The sequence below is a fragment of the Triticum dicoccoides genome, chromosome 4A (assembly GCF_002162155.2).
Source record: "Triticum dicoccoides isolate Atlit2015 ecotype Zavitan chromosome 4A, WEW_v2.0, whole genome shotgun sequence".
NCBI lineage: Eukaryota > Viridiplantae > Streptophyta > Magnoliopsida > Poales > Poaceae > Triticum > Triticum dicoccoides.
In genome coordinates this window covers 576,082,829-576,100,317 of record NC_041386.1, presented here as the reverse complement: position 1 = coordinate 576,100,317, position 17,489 = coordinate 576,082,829, and the positions used below count along the sequence as shown (strand labels likewise).

Below are 17,489 nucleotides of genomic sequence, written 5' to 3'. Positions count from 1 at the left end.
TTAATTTTTAATTTCTTTTAATTTTCTTGTTCAAGTTTTTTTCATTTTCTCCAAATTTTATGAAAATTAGAAATGTTTGTATTTCTTAAAGTTTGTTCATTTTTTCAGTTTTTCTTCCTGTATTCAAATTTTGTTCAGAAATTCCAAAAAAGTTTAAGTATTTCAAAATTTGTTCACTTCTTTTCAAAAAATTTGAAAATCCCAAAAAAGGATAAAAATTTCTGAATTTTTTTATAATTTTGTTCATGAACTTGAAAAATGATCATGTTTTCAAAATTTGTTCGAAAGTTCAAAACAATTGTTTGCATATTTATTTTTGTTCACAAATTTAAAATATGTTTAGTGTTTGAAATAATGTTCTAGCTTTACAAATTTGTTCAGAAATTCAAAATATGTTCAGGTTTTAAAAATTTGTTCGCAAATTCATAAAATGTTTGAGCTTTGAAATAATTGTTTTCAATTTGGAGAAATGTTTCTTTTTTTAAGTGTTTGTTAATTTTTTTTCAAAAAATGTTTGTGTTTGTTACAAAATTGTTCGTAATTTCAAAAAATGTTCTCGTTTGCAATTTTGGGATTTTTTTTAGCAAACTTTAAGCTTTATCGCTGTCGTTGTAGTTTCTTTTACTTTTGCATTGCACATTTAGCACAAGAGCTAGTTGGCCACTGTCGACACTTCGACGCAATTAGCGTCACATAGGAGCTCCCTCAACCAGGGTCGCCACGGATAATCCTACACCAACGAAGGGGCTACGAAGACCTACGTAAAATTCTAAACTATAAACCTATCGGCCCCTAATTTTAATGGGGGGTGGGCCCCTCCTCACCAATCTATTCAATAAGCCCTCTACACGATGCTGGTTACGTAGAACATGTAAGGGTGTGTTTGGTAGCATGTATGGACCTAGCCTAGTTGTTCTCCTCTCATACATGCTGAGTGTAAACATGCTGAGTCCATGCAGTTGCTGTTGTTTGGCAGCGGTGTATGCGCTGAGACATGCTGAGCAGAGACTTTGTTTGCCAGCCTACATGTGTTTCGACATGCTGAACAATTTCAAATTCTAATTTTTTGAATGATGAACAAAATTGAAACAACATGAAAACAAATTTAAACATATTTTCAAAATTTAAACAAAATTTGAAATACTAAAGATTTCTTCAAAATTATTTAAAATTTAAAATTTTGAACATATTTTGAAAAATTTGAACATATTTGAAATTCTTAACTTTTGATAATTTAAATTTTTTTTGAATATTTTATAATTTTTTTTGAAATTCTGCTTTTTTCCAAAATTCAAAAACTTTTGATTTTTCTAAATTCCGAACATTTTTAAATTTTCGAAAACACTTATTGAAAATTCAAACAAAATTTGAAATACAGAACAATTTTTTGAAAATTAAAACAATTTTGAAATTTAAAACATTTTCAAAAAATTGAAATTTTGAACGATTTCGAAATTTAAACAAGTTTTGTAATTCTTAATATTTTTCAGAAATTTGAACAAATTTTGAAATTATGAACATTTTTTTGAAAACATAAACATATATGAACGCGATCCGGTGGGTGGGGACAAGGGTCAGGGCCAGCATGGCTGCCTTCATGCACCCTGTTTGGGGTGCATGAGATGAGCATGGTTGGGGGCCCTTTTATGCATGAGATGGGCATAGCTCAGGTAAGCATGTGCACCCTACCAAACAAGCAAAAGCGGGTCGGATTGGGAACTTTTGCCCTCATGCGCCCTCCCTGCATCCTATCAAACACACCCTCACTTGTGGCTAGGCTATCCACATGATCCTTTTTTATTTATTCCTTTGAACTCCCCAATTAATTAATAAAGTGGCATTTACCCTAATATTGTGTTTGGATGTCCATATTGGAAGGCTCTGTAATGAATTGGTTGGAAAACCATTTCAGCAAGGAAACTGAAATGGACATGAATACGAATTCACTTGTTTGGTTGTTCACTGAATTGCCTCATGGAATATGTGAGGTTTCAATACTAAATCCTGCTTGGATGACAAACATTGAAATTGCATATTCACATTGATTGTGAAGCTTTTATCCTTCTATCTACAGGAAACATCAAATTTGTCCATACACATACACACAAGAATCATTAAATTTGCCCACATCCACACACATAGAAACCAAAGAGTAGGCAAGCACGGTCAGGAAGCTTCAGCAGCGACAGTCCTTCGTCGTCTACTCCAGCCCCCTAGTAGCCGCAGCTGCAGCAACTAAATGCAGCGGCAGACACCCATAGTTTTCGCGCCGGAGGCGGTCGAGCGGACGGGCCTGTGGCGGACGCCCATGGCCGCCGAGCTGGAGGCAGTGCACGACGCGTCAGTGGAGGGGACGGGTGAGATGCGGCGGTGCCGGAAGATGTTGCAGGAGGAGGGGGCCGAGGAGGGAACGCACCTGGACGCCGCCGAGCTTCGCAGCCGCCGCCCACCTCAGAGCTCGCTATCTCCCTTCCTGCCTTTTCTCCTTATCTGTTCGCGAGGGGGGGAAAGGGAAGTGAACCGGTACGTTTTGCGGGATGGGCGATTTCAGCACAATTCGGAGCCGGAAGCCTCCGTATTGTGGGCAGGCTGTTTGCGTGGGAGTGATTTCAGCCTAAATTTAGTTTCATTACCGGCCACCAATTCAGTGTCCAGCCAAACAGATGAAATGAAACTTACCAATACCAAATCCAATACAAGTCCCTCAATGAAAACATCCAAACGCAGTGTAAAAGAAAGTACATTCCCGTTTCAGAAGGAAAAGGGAAACAACACTACACGACAATTCCACGTGTGTGTATGTATATCTAAAAATAGAAAGACTGTTCCTCGTGCCGTTCTCGCGTTTTGTATTGGCCGGCCATGACTTTACTGCCGCCGTTTCTCGCCTTCTCGGATGATTCCGTGAAAATGCTGCCCAAGTACCTGCACGGCCGGAAAACTTCTCACGAAGAAACGCTGGAAAACTGCGTCGTATTTCCATGCACGCGCTCTCCCTGCGCTATATATGCGGTTCACTCCGTTCGTACGAGGCCGTACCAAAAGTCCAAGACTCAAAAGGTGAAACCCACAAGAGATCGAGCTGTTGCCATGGCTTCCCGTGCCGCACCGTCCAGCTGCTCGGCGTCGACGAGCAAGCTGCTCCTCCTCCTTGTCTTGGTCGCCGCCGCCGCGGCGCACGGCGTGGCCGCGGCGAGGCCGGGGCCGGGAGCGGCGGGCGCGCACGGCGGAGGCGCGAGCGCGAGGCTGCTGTCGAGGGAACCTCGTGCTGCCCGCACAGGCCACCTCCGTAGTAGTCCACGGCAGACTGCGCCCGAAATGTGTAGAGTAAATTATTTGGTTGCTGATCGTTCATTCATTCGTGTACAGATAGAAATCAACCGTGTATATTCCTTCTTTGGTGTCTGGTCGTTGTTTGTTTCTAAACTACAGTAGCGGCGTCTCTCGTTAGGAGAACCATGAGTTATAAGGTGTCAGAAGAGTACTTCTAAATTGTGTAACTAATAACATGATGATTACTGATCTATGTGTGATTTGGTTAGTACGTGGCTGGTTATGAAAATTTCTTCTTTTTTTCTTTTGAACACGGTACAGACAACAAGCGCTCATATACTCATCCGTATGAACACACACGCACATCCTATTCTATGAGCACCTCCGAGAGATTTCTGAAATAAATTCATGAATAAATGTGAGCACCAGGACTTGAACTCTGATGGGCTGATAATACCATTGTCCTCCTCACCATCCTACCACAAATTGATTCATGATTATGAAAATTTCTAGCTCCAAACTACACACAGCCAATTGATGCATACATGTCCTCTCGTAGTGCATTAGTTACCTCCAGAGATTGCATCAACTGTTGAAATAACGAACGTCGTTGCAAAACGTAGCACTTCGGAGCTGCCAACCGTTCCATTTGGAACCACCGATGCACATGGCAAACCTTCTGTTGGCCTCTCAGGATTTTTGAACCCCCTCACTTATTTTTTTAAAGTGGTTACAGAGATTGTGCCACTGCCAATGTAGTAGCCTCAGATCCTCACAATGCTATTTGTTCACTCTGATCAAATGATCTGCAAATTGCCACCTTAGCCTCGTCTATTTATACTCCCGCCTATCTCACATGTTCACTTGAAGCAAACTTCACTCCTATCATATGTCGTGAGTGAAAACTGCACCTCCTTGTGCTAATTTCAAAGGGCTTTATGTTCCAATCATCTAAGTCAATTCATTGAGATATGATCCCTCTTTGTTTCACTCATACTTCTCCAATCCAAAAGCCAAATGTTGAGATAGTTCGTGTATTGATGAAATTATCTTTTGAAGCACAAGAGAAGGAGATTCATCACCAGGCAATCTCAATCTTATTACTCTTGGAAGGTGTGCGCCTCCTAGATTGGCTATATACTTGGGAGTCTTCAAGTATGTGAAAAAACAAAAAGTTTGTAAGGGCCCGAAGATCACGTTCATGAAGATTTACCCGTATTGAGGCTCGGCCTTCGTGAGCGTAAGCCATATTGTCTTTGTAGACCCTTCGTGATTGTCCTTTTGCGGACTTGGTCCTTAGTGGAACCTCGCAACTAGGATCCTCGTGATCTCATATCTATAGTGGATCAAAGCCTCAATCAACATGGATGTTAAATAATGCAAACTATTCAAAGTTTCAAACCACAAAAAAAATCTTCACCGAGCCAACCCATGTCCTCATATCTCTAACTCTACCTTGTCATGTACACTTTCATGTATTTACTTTTAGTTGTCTATACTCTTGTAGACTTGCATGTGTAGGGTGCTTGATCAACTACCATAGCAAAGCTAAAATTGTAAGGAAACTAAATTTTGTGAAAAGAGTTACTTTTTTCGAAGTAGTCTATTCACCACCACCTCTAGACATACATAAACCCATATCTGCATACCTCTAACTCTACATTGTTACGTACACTTGCATGTATTTACTTTTAGTGGTCTATACTCTTGTAGACTTGCATGTATGGGATGCTTCATAGACTACCATACAAAAGCTAAATTTGCAAGGAAACTAAATTTTGTAAAAGGAGTTAGTTTTTTCTAAATAGTATATTCTCCCCCACCTCTAGACATACTTAATCGATCCTACAACTATCCTAATTCTCCACATTAACCATGGCAATCCAACTAGAACAAACCTACTGCTTGCAAACAAAGCCTGCATCTAGCCTAAACTCCATCAGGAGATAGATACATAGATAGATAGATAGATAGATAGAGAGATTGATATAGAGCGAGGGGGGGGGGGGGTGTGGAGGAGCCTTTGGTGCAGTTGTTTGCTCCTTCCATGTGAGGATGTGGCCAAAGGTGTAGCATCAACCAGTCGCCCCAACATTTCACACATACCCTGGTTCTTGAAACCACTACTCAGGAATAAAATCATCCCAAGCCAATGGTGGTTCCATGAACATATAATTTTGTTTTTACCTCATTTTTTCACATGTTTTGCACTTTTCCTTTGCTCACACCTTCTTTTCTCAGGTTCGCACTCTTTCCTCAAGAGACCGGTTCCTTTGCAAGCTACCATGTTTGTTTTCCAAATCTCAGCCATGGCGGTGGAACCATAGGACAACCATCCAATGTGTAGATCATTGAAATTGCCCTAGGATAAAAGGTGACGGGAAGAGTCGAGTGAGTTGACATGTATGGCTCCAGTGAGGCAGCCATGCATGGGTCAATTATTGATTAGGTTTTGCCACAAACCTTTTTTTGCTTAGTTGGAGGCCTAGAGTAGGAGGATGGTGTTGCTTATAGTACTTGTGCCCTAATGCAGCCTATTGACATCCTTTCTCTTTCTAGACGAACATCCTTCAGCTTCACTTTACCCCACTGGAGGTTTATAACCCACTCAAATCGATGGGGAACACACCAAGTTGTGCAGCTTTGATGGTCAATATTAACATGCTCTGCTGTTGGACGTCTTTCGCATTCCTTACCTAGCATTGTTGCAATGGATGAACCACTATGTAATACCAACAATTTCTTGCACTGGAAAAATCCTTTAGATGCGAGGCAACAACCATACCGAAGCATAATCCATCATTGCACAACCCAACCGTTCTTCCTTCTCAACCTCATCAAACGTTAGATGCTCCATGCCCAACACCCTCCATATATCCGTTATATTGGTTAATCATATGGGAACTAAGCTAGATCTTGCACTCCTATCGGGCACACATGACATTGGCCGTTCGTCTCAATATGGCGGCTAGCTAGCCTCACTAACCATGCACAACTTGCGTAGCAGAAAATTTCATCTCCGTCGGTATAGACACCTTCCAAGCTTTTCTTCCATATTGGATTCACCCTACTCCATCCAAACAATCCTATCACTAGGATTGACTACTATACCATACTATTGCTCTCATTGCAGATGATAAAAGTACCTTTTTTTTGCTAAAAAGGCATCTTTGTGTGGTGGTGCCACACCACCATGTCCTACATATCCCATTTTGATGACGAGATCAATCATAGCCTATGCACGTTAATTGGGAGGAAAGCTTCTTATGATAGTAGCTCATTCTAGCCTTGTGTAACAGGATTAATAAAATCACCAACCTTTCTAATTGGTGTTCCTCCTTTTTATCATGGAAACTTTCCTAGACGGGTTGTTCCAAACATCTATTTTTCGCTCGTCATCCAACCTCCAGATACAAGCCTAACGGGGAGTCTACAATTACACCATTTTGCTTCACTAGTGAATGAAGAGCCATCTTCTAGCTTTTGATATGGTCTGGAGAATACAAATTTACTTTTATGATTTGAGGCATGTTGTGAAGAGCCTCCAGCTTAACATTGTCAATCTAACACAATGTATCTCTCTAAACCTGCTGCCTCTCTCTTTCTTCTGCACATAGATAAAAACTAAATATCCTGCTATAGCTGGTGACAATTACATAATTATTTTGACAATTTAAATACATAACATATCATTTGTGGGTATTGATTGAACTAGTGCCTTAAATGAAATCGCCTTGCCTCACGTTGATAATGTTTTCTCCATCCATCGACATGGTCAACCAAATGTTGGAGATAATCTATCCAATCAACCTCAACAAGGGAAGGTAGACCCAACTACTTATGATTAAGGAACTCTGTTGAATCAAGGACTGATTGCCATATTATACCCAACTTCTGTATCTAAGCTACAACATACTCTTTGACTTTGGGTCACTGGCCAACTATCCCAGTATGCACAATACATATCCAATAATCCCAAAGATTGGTTGCATTGAATTATTGTGCTTTCATCAAAACAACGAAATCTACAACTAAAAAAGGAATCTACATTAAACAATGATTGTGAAACTGAAAATCTATCACATGTTGACTGTATTGTGTTTCGTTGTTAGTTTTCTTCTTGGGCTTATCGCAGTTACCCTCTTTTAGGCCCTTTTATTTGTTTTCCTTTTTTCTCTTTCAGTCCGAGGAAAAAAAGTATGAAGCTGAAAATGTATGTTCGCATACCTCGACTTTTTGTAAGCCATCTATCTCATATCCGAGCTTTCGGTCTATATGTGACTCCATGTAATTTCTAACCCAATCGTGAACCAAAAATCTTGAGCATCCCTTTCAGATCTTCTACTATAATCTGCATATGAGTTCTATAAAATAAAAATAAAAATTACACCAGCCTTCTTCTTTTTCCAATTTTACGCAGCCCGCCGAAGATTGAAAATGACACTGAACTAGCAGTAAAAGAAAGGGCACCTAGAAATGCCCTTACCATACCATTCTTTGACGACCGCAATAGCCACTCGCCCCTTAAAATGAGATCTATAAATCGATGAAACAACATCCATCACCTTCAATCCCGAGGGTTAAAAAACTCGGACCATGCCACAGAACAACACAGAAGAAGAAGTCGAAGTCGCCACATCAATAGCCAACCAATAGCTCTTCTTGAAAGGTACAACAACTGTCATGATTTTATGGGAACCAACAGATCCGCAGACAAAAACTCTCACATACCCTTCATCAACGTTGGATCGGATATCTTTCAGGCAGGGAGAGGGTAGTGAGACCTTATTTCAAGACGCGTCTGTTGCCGCCTCTTGATGCCATTATGAAAACAAAACTTAAGAAAAAAAAACGAGACAGACGGATTCCACTCTTCTTGCCACTAGCGAGGCCGCCGAAAGGGACGAGGAGGGGAGCCAAGGCGGCGGCGAGTAGGAAAGTTGCTCCGGTGGCTAGGGTTCCTTCCTTGTTGGCCTAGGTGTCATGTTTGTGACGAAGCATGTGCTGGCGGGTAATCCGTAAATGAGCTGACATGGCAATCGACATGACTCGACTGAATCTGACGTGGAGCGTGCCCCAGGAAGCAAAGGAACAAGGCGCATTGCTTCCTTCCTGGGATGCCACGACACTCCCTGTCATTCGCCCCACACACGTCATCGCCATCTCACAGAAAAAAAGATCGCAAAATAACATCCGAAATTAAGAAAACGAGAAGGGAATTAGAAGCATTAGAAGCACACATTAAACGCGAGAAAAATAATCTCCCGTGCTGCGTCCGTTACTCCTCCACCGCCTCCCCTCCCCTCCCGTCTCCGCTCCTCGCCGGCGCGCGGCGGCGAGGCCCGCGCCTAGGGTTCGCGAGGGGGCCCTCCCGGCGCCGCCACCCACGCCGCCCATGTCACTCCGATCCGGCGGCCGCAAGCTCTCCTTCGAGCTCCTCTCCAGCGGCCTCCCCGCCGACGACGACGTGGAGGACGACACGTCCCCGCGCTCCCTCCTCGAGACCTCCTCCGATGGCCAGCGCCGCCGCAGGAGGCGCTCCAGGCGCAAGCAGGGCGGGCTCCAGAGCCCCCCGATCGCGGAGGAGGAGCCGCGCGTGGACGCCCACCCGCCCGCGGCGCTCAGGGTCGCGGATCTGATGCCCGTGGTGGAGAAGGTCTGCCAGACCTCGGACGCGGAGAGGTCCGCGACGAGCTGCGTGGCGTATGTTGGTGTCGAGTTGAGGCAGAGGAACGTGGCCGGGAATGGGAGGGCGGTGACGTTTGCGGAGGACGCGGCTAGCAGCTGCGGAAGCAGCTCGCGTGAAAGCGCCGCGGCCGCCGCCGCCGCCGCCGCGGTGCCGGATGTGATTGACCCGGCCCGGCGGCCTGAGGCGAACGGTGTCGTGAAGAAACTGGAGAAGGATGAGTCGCTGGACTGGGAAAAGTACATCAAGGAGAACAGCAACGTTCTCGGAGGTACAGATTTCTGTTACCTTTCTTTCATGTTGTGACGTTGTTTTGATGGTGCTGGTTATAACATTCGCATTTAGAGTGTGTCACTTGTGAATTTCGTACCAGCAACCAGCAGTGTCTATGAACATTGTAACATAAACGAAACAGCGAAACAGCCCGAGGTACAAATTAGGAATTACTTTTGGGGCACACTGAAGTGGCTCCCTTATGGGTTTTGCCTGTCCTGCTAAAGTTGGAGGATCCTGAGAAATAAAGTGTACCTGGTTTAGAAAGAACACTGGCATCATGTTTTTAGTTGGAATATGTAAAAATTCACCAGAAAACCTGCAGATAATCATATCATAACCTGCATTTTCTAAGTAAGAAAATAAGGATGCATTGATTTTCTATAAGCTCGTCAAACGGACTTGTGCAATACGATACAAATGGGTGAAAATAGTATAACTACAGAAAGTTGAAGCAAATAATTTAAACTAGTGAGGTACTCTGTTCATGCTTTTTTAATGGAAACCTCTAAAAACTATCATTACTAGTCTGGGGATTTGCATTTCTTTTTGACTGTCTAACCGTTGTTGCTTTGTATTGGCCATATATGAGAACAACTTTTAGTCAGATTTCCTATTGCACACTGAATTAGTCCAATGTATGCATTTACACCTCTTTTCAACTATGTGATACTGCAGAAGTCGAGCGCCGTGACAATTCACCATTCAGATACTTCATTGGAGAAATGTATAGCGGCAATTCGCTTAGGAGTACAATTGCAGTGGGTAATGACAAGAAGCGACAGCGGGTCTACAACACTATGTTTCATGTGCCTTGGAGATGTGAACGGGTATATATCTCACTTGCAAATATGCCCCCTTCTTTGTACCCTATATATTGGATTTTTTTTGGAATTATAGGGCCATCCTAATTATTTCGAATTTTAGGCATTCTAAATTATTTGGAATAGTTTGCCAGCATTGCTGGAGATGAATCCAATATGCATCAGTTGTAATATTTCTGGAACCATGTCATCAGCACATATTTTAACTGAAATGAATATATAATTAAATTCAGATCCTTGTTAAGATATGAATAGATACGAGTTATGCTTTTTGCAGTACTTAATAAATTAATAAAAATAATGTATTCGACAATTGACAACCACATTCAAAAGATAGCTAAATGTTTCAGTTCAGTAGTTCTAGATGTAGCATGTCTGTAATCATGGGGAGATTTTTGATTGTGATCAATGCTGCAGCTAATTGTCGCAGGATTCTTTGTCTGCCTTGATTCCTTTCTGTCTTTGCTCACCATTATGCCTGCAAGAATTGTGATGACAGTTTGGCGAATTCTGAAAACCAGGTGGGTTCACGATGATGCTGTAAACTTGATTATTTACACATAGATTATGTGCATACTATTTTGTTATGTATGGATTCCATTAAGTTTTATGATTTACCAAATTTAGTTTTATGATTTTCTTCTTAAAAGAGGATACCATTCGGTTTTGTTGTCAGCAACTGAATCTAGAGATTACTTCCTATTGGAACGTATTTATGTGATGTTTGGGAGGTCTCTGCTTAAACTTAAAGCTACCACAAGTTTAAAACTTTATTAAGACATCTCTATAGGCCTTCTCAGATTAGCTTAATCCCTTGCTCAAATCATTAACTCTTTGTTTAAGATTTTCCAAGAAACTAGCTAAAAACTTCTATGTGAAGTTAAGCACTTTCAGAGAGGGCCTCAGAATGTTTGGGGATTTACATGATTAGTTTTGATTGATAATTTGTATCATAGTTAACATGATCTCAGGCTCAAAATTCAACAGCAACCGTGTCAGAAATGTTTAGGGAACTTTCTCGTTTAAAACCGAGAACAATCGTGTTATTCTGCCATATCGCTCACCATTTTTCTGTAATAAAATAATGGTATCTTTTTTATCTAAAAATAAGGACATCTTGTTTTTTTTGGCATGAGGACATCTTGGGCAGAAGTGAATAATTTAGTCTGCGGAAGTGAATCTTTTCTGAATAAATTAATGACACCTTGCTGCTTTGCTAGTTAAGTGTCTGATTATGTGATTGCTATCGTCTATTGCCAGTATTAGTTTAGTTGGTAGGTCGTACCTTTTCTATTTTTAAAGTGGCAAACATTTATGATAGCCATGACTATACCAGCAGGAGAAATCCTGTTGAATTACTTACATTAGTGCTGCACGAAGTGCTTGTAACATTAAGTGATTTTTCATCTGTTTACTTATATTTGCCATTTGATTGTACACACTATGCACCACCCTTTCCCAGTTTACTATTTTGTTTTCGGCCATATACTGCCGTGTACTTATTTATCGAATGTGTTTGTGACAGGCAGTTTCTTCGGCCAAATGCTGCTGATTTATCAGATTATGGATGTTTTGTAGTTCTAGCCCTAGGAGTTGCTTCTTTGCAAATGATAGGTTCGTTATTTTCCCTTTGATTTTGCCAAACTAAAATGATACACATAATTGATAATCCTCAAACAATTTGTTTTGTGTGTCAGATATTAGTTTGATTTACCATGTCATTCGTGGCCAGGGCACGATCAAGCTCTATGTGGTATACAACATACTAGAGGTGAGGGAAGTATTTTTTTTTAAATGTATGTACATTTTTATTAGTTAGCACACTTACCTTTTTCTGTTCCTTTTAGATCTTTGACAAACTATGTCAATCATTTGGCGAGGATGTGTTGCAAGTTTTGTTCAACTCAGCTGAGGGACTGTCAACGTGTTCAACTGACAGGGTCACATTCGAACTGTTGCGTTTCCTTTTGGATGGAGCTATTGCAGTCCTCGCATTTGATATCCTTGGCTCCAAACTATCCTGTCTTATTTTACATGCCTTTGTTTAATTTATTTACATTCTACAAGTTTGAGATGTCAGAATTCCCCGATTCAAAGGAAAACTATGTAGCCCACACTGATATGCAGCACCGAGCTGATTATAAGCTCACAGTAAAGACATGGTAGTCATCGTGTAATATTAGTTTTAGTTGGAATCACAGTGACTTAAGTTTTATCTAACATAAGTTCGTCCAGCTTTCAGTTCGACTGTAAGTTTACTTTATTACCTTTGCTGCTGCCATTTCATATTAATCTGGATTTGGTTTCCTTAACAAGTCATTACTTGTGCATTCATTTGTCCTCTTAGCCCAAGCTATCACCCTGTCAACATGTATTATTGCCCATAACAATGCACTATTGGCTCTTTTGGTGTCCAATAATTTTGCCGAGATTAAAAGCAATGTATTTAAGAAAGTTAGCAAAGAGAACCTTCACAATCTGGTTTACTATGGTGAGTGTGCTTATGATTGTGTCATTTCCATGATTCTAAATCAGATGCTGATGGATGACTGTATTTGCTACGTTTCCACCGTCTGGATGATCCTTTTGAATTCATCGTTGCTGCATAGCTGCATTTGTCAGTATGTCATGTGTGGCTTATTGTTGTTGTCTAGCTACTTAGTGTTCAGCACTTCCATCTCCTTATGTGGAATGAACTGTGCTGAGTTGGACTCCATAGATAAATTGTCTGCATAGACCTTTTTATCATGCCATTGTTACATTTTTTCTTCATCATTTTTTTCAACACTTAATTTTTGAGTTGTTGATTTGCAGATATCATTGAGAGGTTTCATATCACAGCATTTTTACTGTTTGTACTAGCTCAAAATATCTTGGAAGCAGAGGGGCCATGGTTTGACAGTTTTCTTATTGTATGTTAAATTTTTTTCCTTTCTGTTCTTGTCGTAATCAGAGACTTGGATGATTTCAAAAAGTAATATTACTTCCTTTTGTCACTGCAGAATGCTTCCTATGTATTTATGTGTGAAGTGCTTATTGATGCTATCAAGCATTCATTCCTTGCAAAATTTAATGAGATAAAGCCAGTTGCTTATTCAGAGTTTCTGGAAGACTTATCCAAGCAGGTGATACGCTGACAAATAACTTGACATGCGTATCTTGGTTCAAATACATTGCTGGCTACACAGCCTATGCCCCTGTGATACTCGGATAAATAAACAAACAACAAATGAGGTTCAGAGTAAATGATCCTATCAGTTAAAAATGCTAACACGCATTCATGCATGCGGAACACTGCTTATTTGATCTGTGGGAAATATTTGTTTTACTACTCTTGTTGTTTTGCTTCGTTGGGTTTGTAGTTTTATGTCGATTCTGTGGCATGTATTTGCCTTTATCCTGATAGGGTCATTTAGGAAATTCTATCTAGACACTTGCCAATAATTGAACCTTTTCATCTGATGTTATTACTAATGCCCGTCTCGCTGAAAAAATATGTGCACAGATATTGAATGAGCAACCTGATGACCGTCAGAAAGATCTAACATTCATCCCCCTTGCCCCTGCTTGTGTGGTAAGTGACGTCCAAATGTCCATGCTCTTATACTGCCAATTTGTATGTACATATATTTTACTAACGAGCAAGGTATTCATTGTCTCTCTAGGTAATTCGTGTGCTGACTCCAGTTTATGCCACCCTGCTTCCTGCTGGGCCGTTTATCTGGAGAATATTCTGGATTTTGCTCTGGTCAGTTCTGACCTATTTTATCCTCGCCATCTTCAAGATACTTGTGGGATTGATACTGCGTTGCCTCGCGACTTGCTATATCAATCTACGTCTCACAAGAAAACAACATGCGGACTGAGCACCTGACGCCATAACCCTGGTGTTAAGATGACAGCATTCTTGAGAAGACAATTTGATGTGGTGCGCGAAGTACAGCAACTGCCGCATCAGCCGTGAGTTCGATCACCTGCCCATATGACAGAAATCTTGATAGTGTAGTACAGCACAGAGGAATATGTCGAACATCTTTTTCAGCAAACCATTTCGTCGATTCAAGGAACTAGGTATAGTCCAATTTTGCCGCGTTTACAACATCTTTCTGTCATCCTTCTGTGGATAGTTCATTTCATCCTAAAGTTATCTGCCTCAACCTAGAGAAGATTTTTTTGTAAAGCCCCGTGGATCTGTCTGTTTTGTATAATTCATTTAAGAAGAAAATATGGCAGCTTCGTCGGCAGTGGCTTTCTTCTTCTAGTCTTTCTGTGTCACGTATGGCTCGTGTCTGGGCTGGGCGTGGCAGCGTTTTCTTTTTTTTCTAGCAGTTAAGATTATTGCCAAAAAAGAAAAAATATCTTGTGCCTTTATAAAAATATATTTCTGTGTCACGCATGTCTCAACCTAGAGAAGATTTTTGTAAAACTTTGCGAATCTGGCAGTTTTGTACACTTCATTTGAAAACTCTGCTATGAATTGGGATATCTGGTATGGTTAGCAAATCATTGATGTGGACCAATGATTTGCAGAAATGCCAACTCCGGGGATCATATAATTTATAATCTTTGAAGCAAAACTCTGCGAGGACTTGTCTTGTAAATCTGCTCCCAGCATGAAAGCTCGGAACAAATGTACATACGCGTTTGTACAAATGTACGTACACGTTTATATATATATATTAAAATGTATGAGAGGATGCAGCTGCCTCCATGTTGCTTTACATCGAGAGAAAACCAGTCAAATAACCAGCGTTCTCCCCCACGGTGAAAAAAGAAGCCGCCACATCGCAGCTCAAAAAGAAAAAGGAACCCCCCACATCGGCAGACTAACACGAAGGCTCAGTATTCCTCCAAGAAAAAACACGAAGGCTCAGTATTCCCTACAAGCATGAAGGCCCATTACGGCCTCCAACTATTTTGGGCCACACCGAGAGATCCAGCCTACTCGTAGCCCACCGCACGTTCCGACGGCGCTTCCGTCTGGACGAACCACGCGGGGAGCAGAAGGCTCGTTCGTTTAGTCCCACATCGGCTAGCGAAGGAGAGCAAGACTAGTTTATAAGCCGCGCGCTGCAGACGGACTCGTCCCTCCGGGGACATCCGATAAAATTGGAACGATACAGAGAAGATTAGCATGGCCCCTGCGCAAGGATGACACGCACAAATCGAGAAATGGTGTACAGCAACCTTTTTATCGGATTTTTTTTGGGATTTCACGCGCCGGTCCCTGGAGCCTTCTGTTCAGCCCCTTGTGCATACAGCTCTTTTACAAAGTGGTCCTCTTTCTGTTTGGCAAGATCCTCACTGCTTCCATCTCCAAATTGGGTGTTGTTTCCTATTGCAGATACACCCTTTAAGATTATTATTTACAAGACTGCACCCTTTAAGATCTGACGTTTTGGACCTTGGATTTTCTTTTTTATTACAAAAGCGCCCTTTTCCAGGGTCGCCACACCCGTATAGGAGTACTTTATTTAAATTTGGTTTATTTATTTATTTATCCTAACACCTGGCACTAGAACGAGGTCACCTGACATTAGTGCACTCAGAGCATATGAAATTTTCGGCATGCTATTAGTTATCGCGTGATTGACGCCCAGCCATTTCGAATTTCGATGGCTCTTGTACGCTGGACTAATCCAGCAGAGTCGCTTCTCCAAACCTCTTGTACGCTGCAACTGATGGTCGACCAACCCGGGGCGGCACGGCCACCCTGGTGGCAGCTCTCAATCCATACGTACATCACTACTCCCTCCGTTCCTAAATACTTGTCTTTCTAGAGATTTCAACAAGTGACTACACATGGCACAAAATGAGTGAATCTACAATTTAAAATATGTCTACATACATCCGTATGTTGAGTCCATTTGAAATGCCTAGAAAGACAAGTATTTGGGAACGGAGAGTGTTTATACTATCAACTAATCAACCGAGTAGACTAATCATACTAGTTCAGAAAGTTTATTGGGCTGAAGTCAAAAATTACTACCTTGCTAATCCATTGAACAAAAGTCAAAAGAATTGTAGAGTCGGAATTATTCTCGTGAAACTACTCTCTTTGTTCCTAAATATAAGTCCTTTTAGAGATTTCAATATTATAGTGACTACATACGAAGCAAAATGACTGAATCTATATTCTAAAATATGTCTATATACATCCGTTTGTAGTCCATATTGAAATCTTTAAAAAGACTTATATTTAGAATTCGGGAGGAGTAGGATTCAAGGGGACTATAGAATTCATACCATGACTGTTCAAAAAATAATTAAATCATGCCACAAGGATACAAGGAGAATCTAAAGTACTCCCTCCGTTCACATAAATAGTGTCTTCACTTACAGTTTTCAGGCTCCTACACGGCCAAGTCGATCTATCACTACCTCTGCTTCGAGCTGACTAGATCGCTACCTTTGCTCCGAGCTGACTAGATCGCCCACCGCGAAATGCACATGGAGGAGATGGGCACCGCTTAAATGCAAACTATTCACCTGGCTTGCCCTACAGAACAGGTTGTGGACGTCGGATAGAAGAGCCAGACACGGGCTACAGGACCACCCGCCGGCCTATTACACGTGCATGCAGGCGGAAGATAATGTGGGCCACATCCTGACGAATTGTATCTATGCTCAAGAGGTGTGGCACAGAGTGTTCGGTCTTCTTGAGATCAACGTGCAAGGACCGGTAGAGACTGATGTGTTCACGGAGTGGTGGCTTGCAGCACGCACGTGATTCAGAGGAGCTGACCATAGAGGTTTTGATACGATGGTGACGGCAGTAGCGCGAGCCCTGTGGAAGCAGAAGAATGCTAGGGTATTCAACAGGACCAACGAGCAGAAGACAGCGTTCGACCTTCCATTCATGATCCTGGATGAAATCGCTGAGTGGAGGATGGCGGGTGTGGGCGTCGGAGGACTACAATGTTTTGTGAGAAGTTAGCCTAGGGTAGCGAGGTGTTGGTGTTGCGTGTGTTGTACCGTCCTTCGTGTTCACACCTAGGATGGGATCTTGTAATTATATTTATCTCTTTTATAAACTTATGGTACACCATTGGTGTACTCTTGAAAAAAAACTTACAGTTTTCATGCTCGGCTTATTGCTCTTGTGTGTCCTGTTGGGGCCCTTCTCCTTGGTCTATTTCTTTGCATTTGCAGCCCCAGTCACAACTTCAAATATTCTAGGCAGGTTATTTATCATGTTGAAAAGTCGCCTCCTGTGTGAGGCAAAACACGGCGCAGGTTATCAAACACCCATGGCGGCAGAAAACTGTTTTTTACTGAAAACTGACCATATTTTGGCATCACTGATTAGATTATGACCACGGACCATTATGCAAAAGGTAAATTGCAGCGAACCTTCATGTTTCTCTAATTATGAACTCAATTTCAACTAAATGAATTGCATAATTATATGTCGAGATCAATTTGCTGATGCT

General features: G+C 41.5%; 1 protein-coding gene and 1 pseudogene across 1 annotated transcript; both read left to right on the top strand.

The window, feature by feature from the left end:
- Positions 1-8,538: 8,538 nt before the first annotated feature.
- On the top strand, positions 8,539-14,300 carry LOC119286878 (protein POLLEN DEFECTIVE IN GUIDANCE 1-like). Its single transcript, XM_037566347.1, has 11 exons — positions 8,539-9,230; positions 9,911-10,062; positions 10,474-10,577; positions 11,582-11,670; positions 11,754-11,827; positions 11,904-12,054; positions 12,380-12,547; positions 12,871-12,968; positions 13,059-13,181; positions 13,562-13,630; positions 13,722-14,300. The coding sequence occupies exons 1-11, from the start codon at positions 8,669-8,671 to the stop codon at positions 13,920-13,922; spliced, it is 1,791 nt and encodes a 596-aa protein (XP_037422244.1). The 5' UTR covers positions 8,539-8,668; the 3' UTR covers positions 13,923-14,300.
- Positions 14,301-15,140: 840 nt separating this feature from the next.
- LOC119290187 lies at positions 15,141-15,251 on the top strand (annotated as a pseudogene).
- The last annotated feature ends 2,238 nt before the right edge of the window (positions 15,252-17,489 follow it).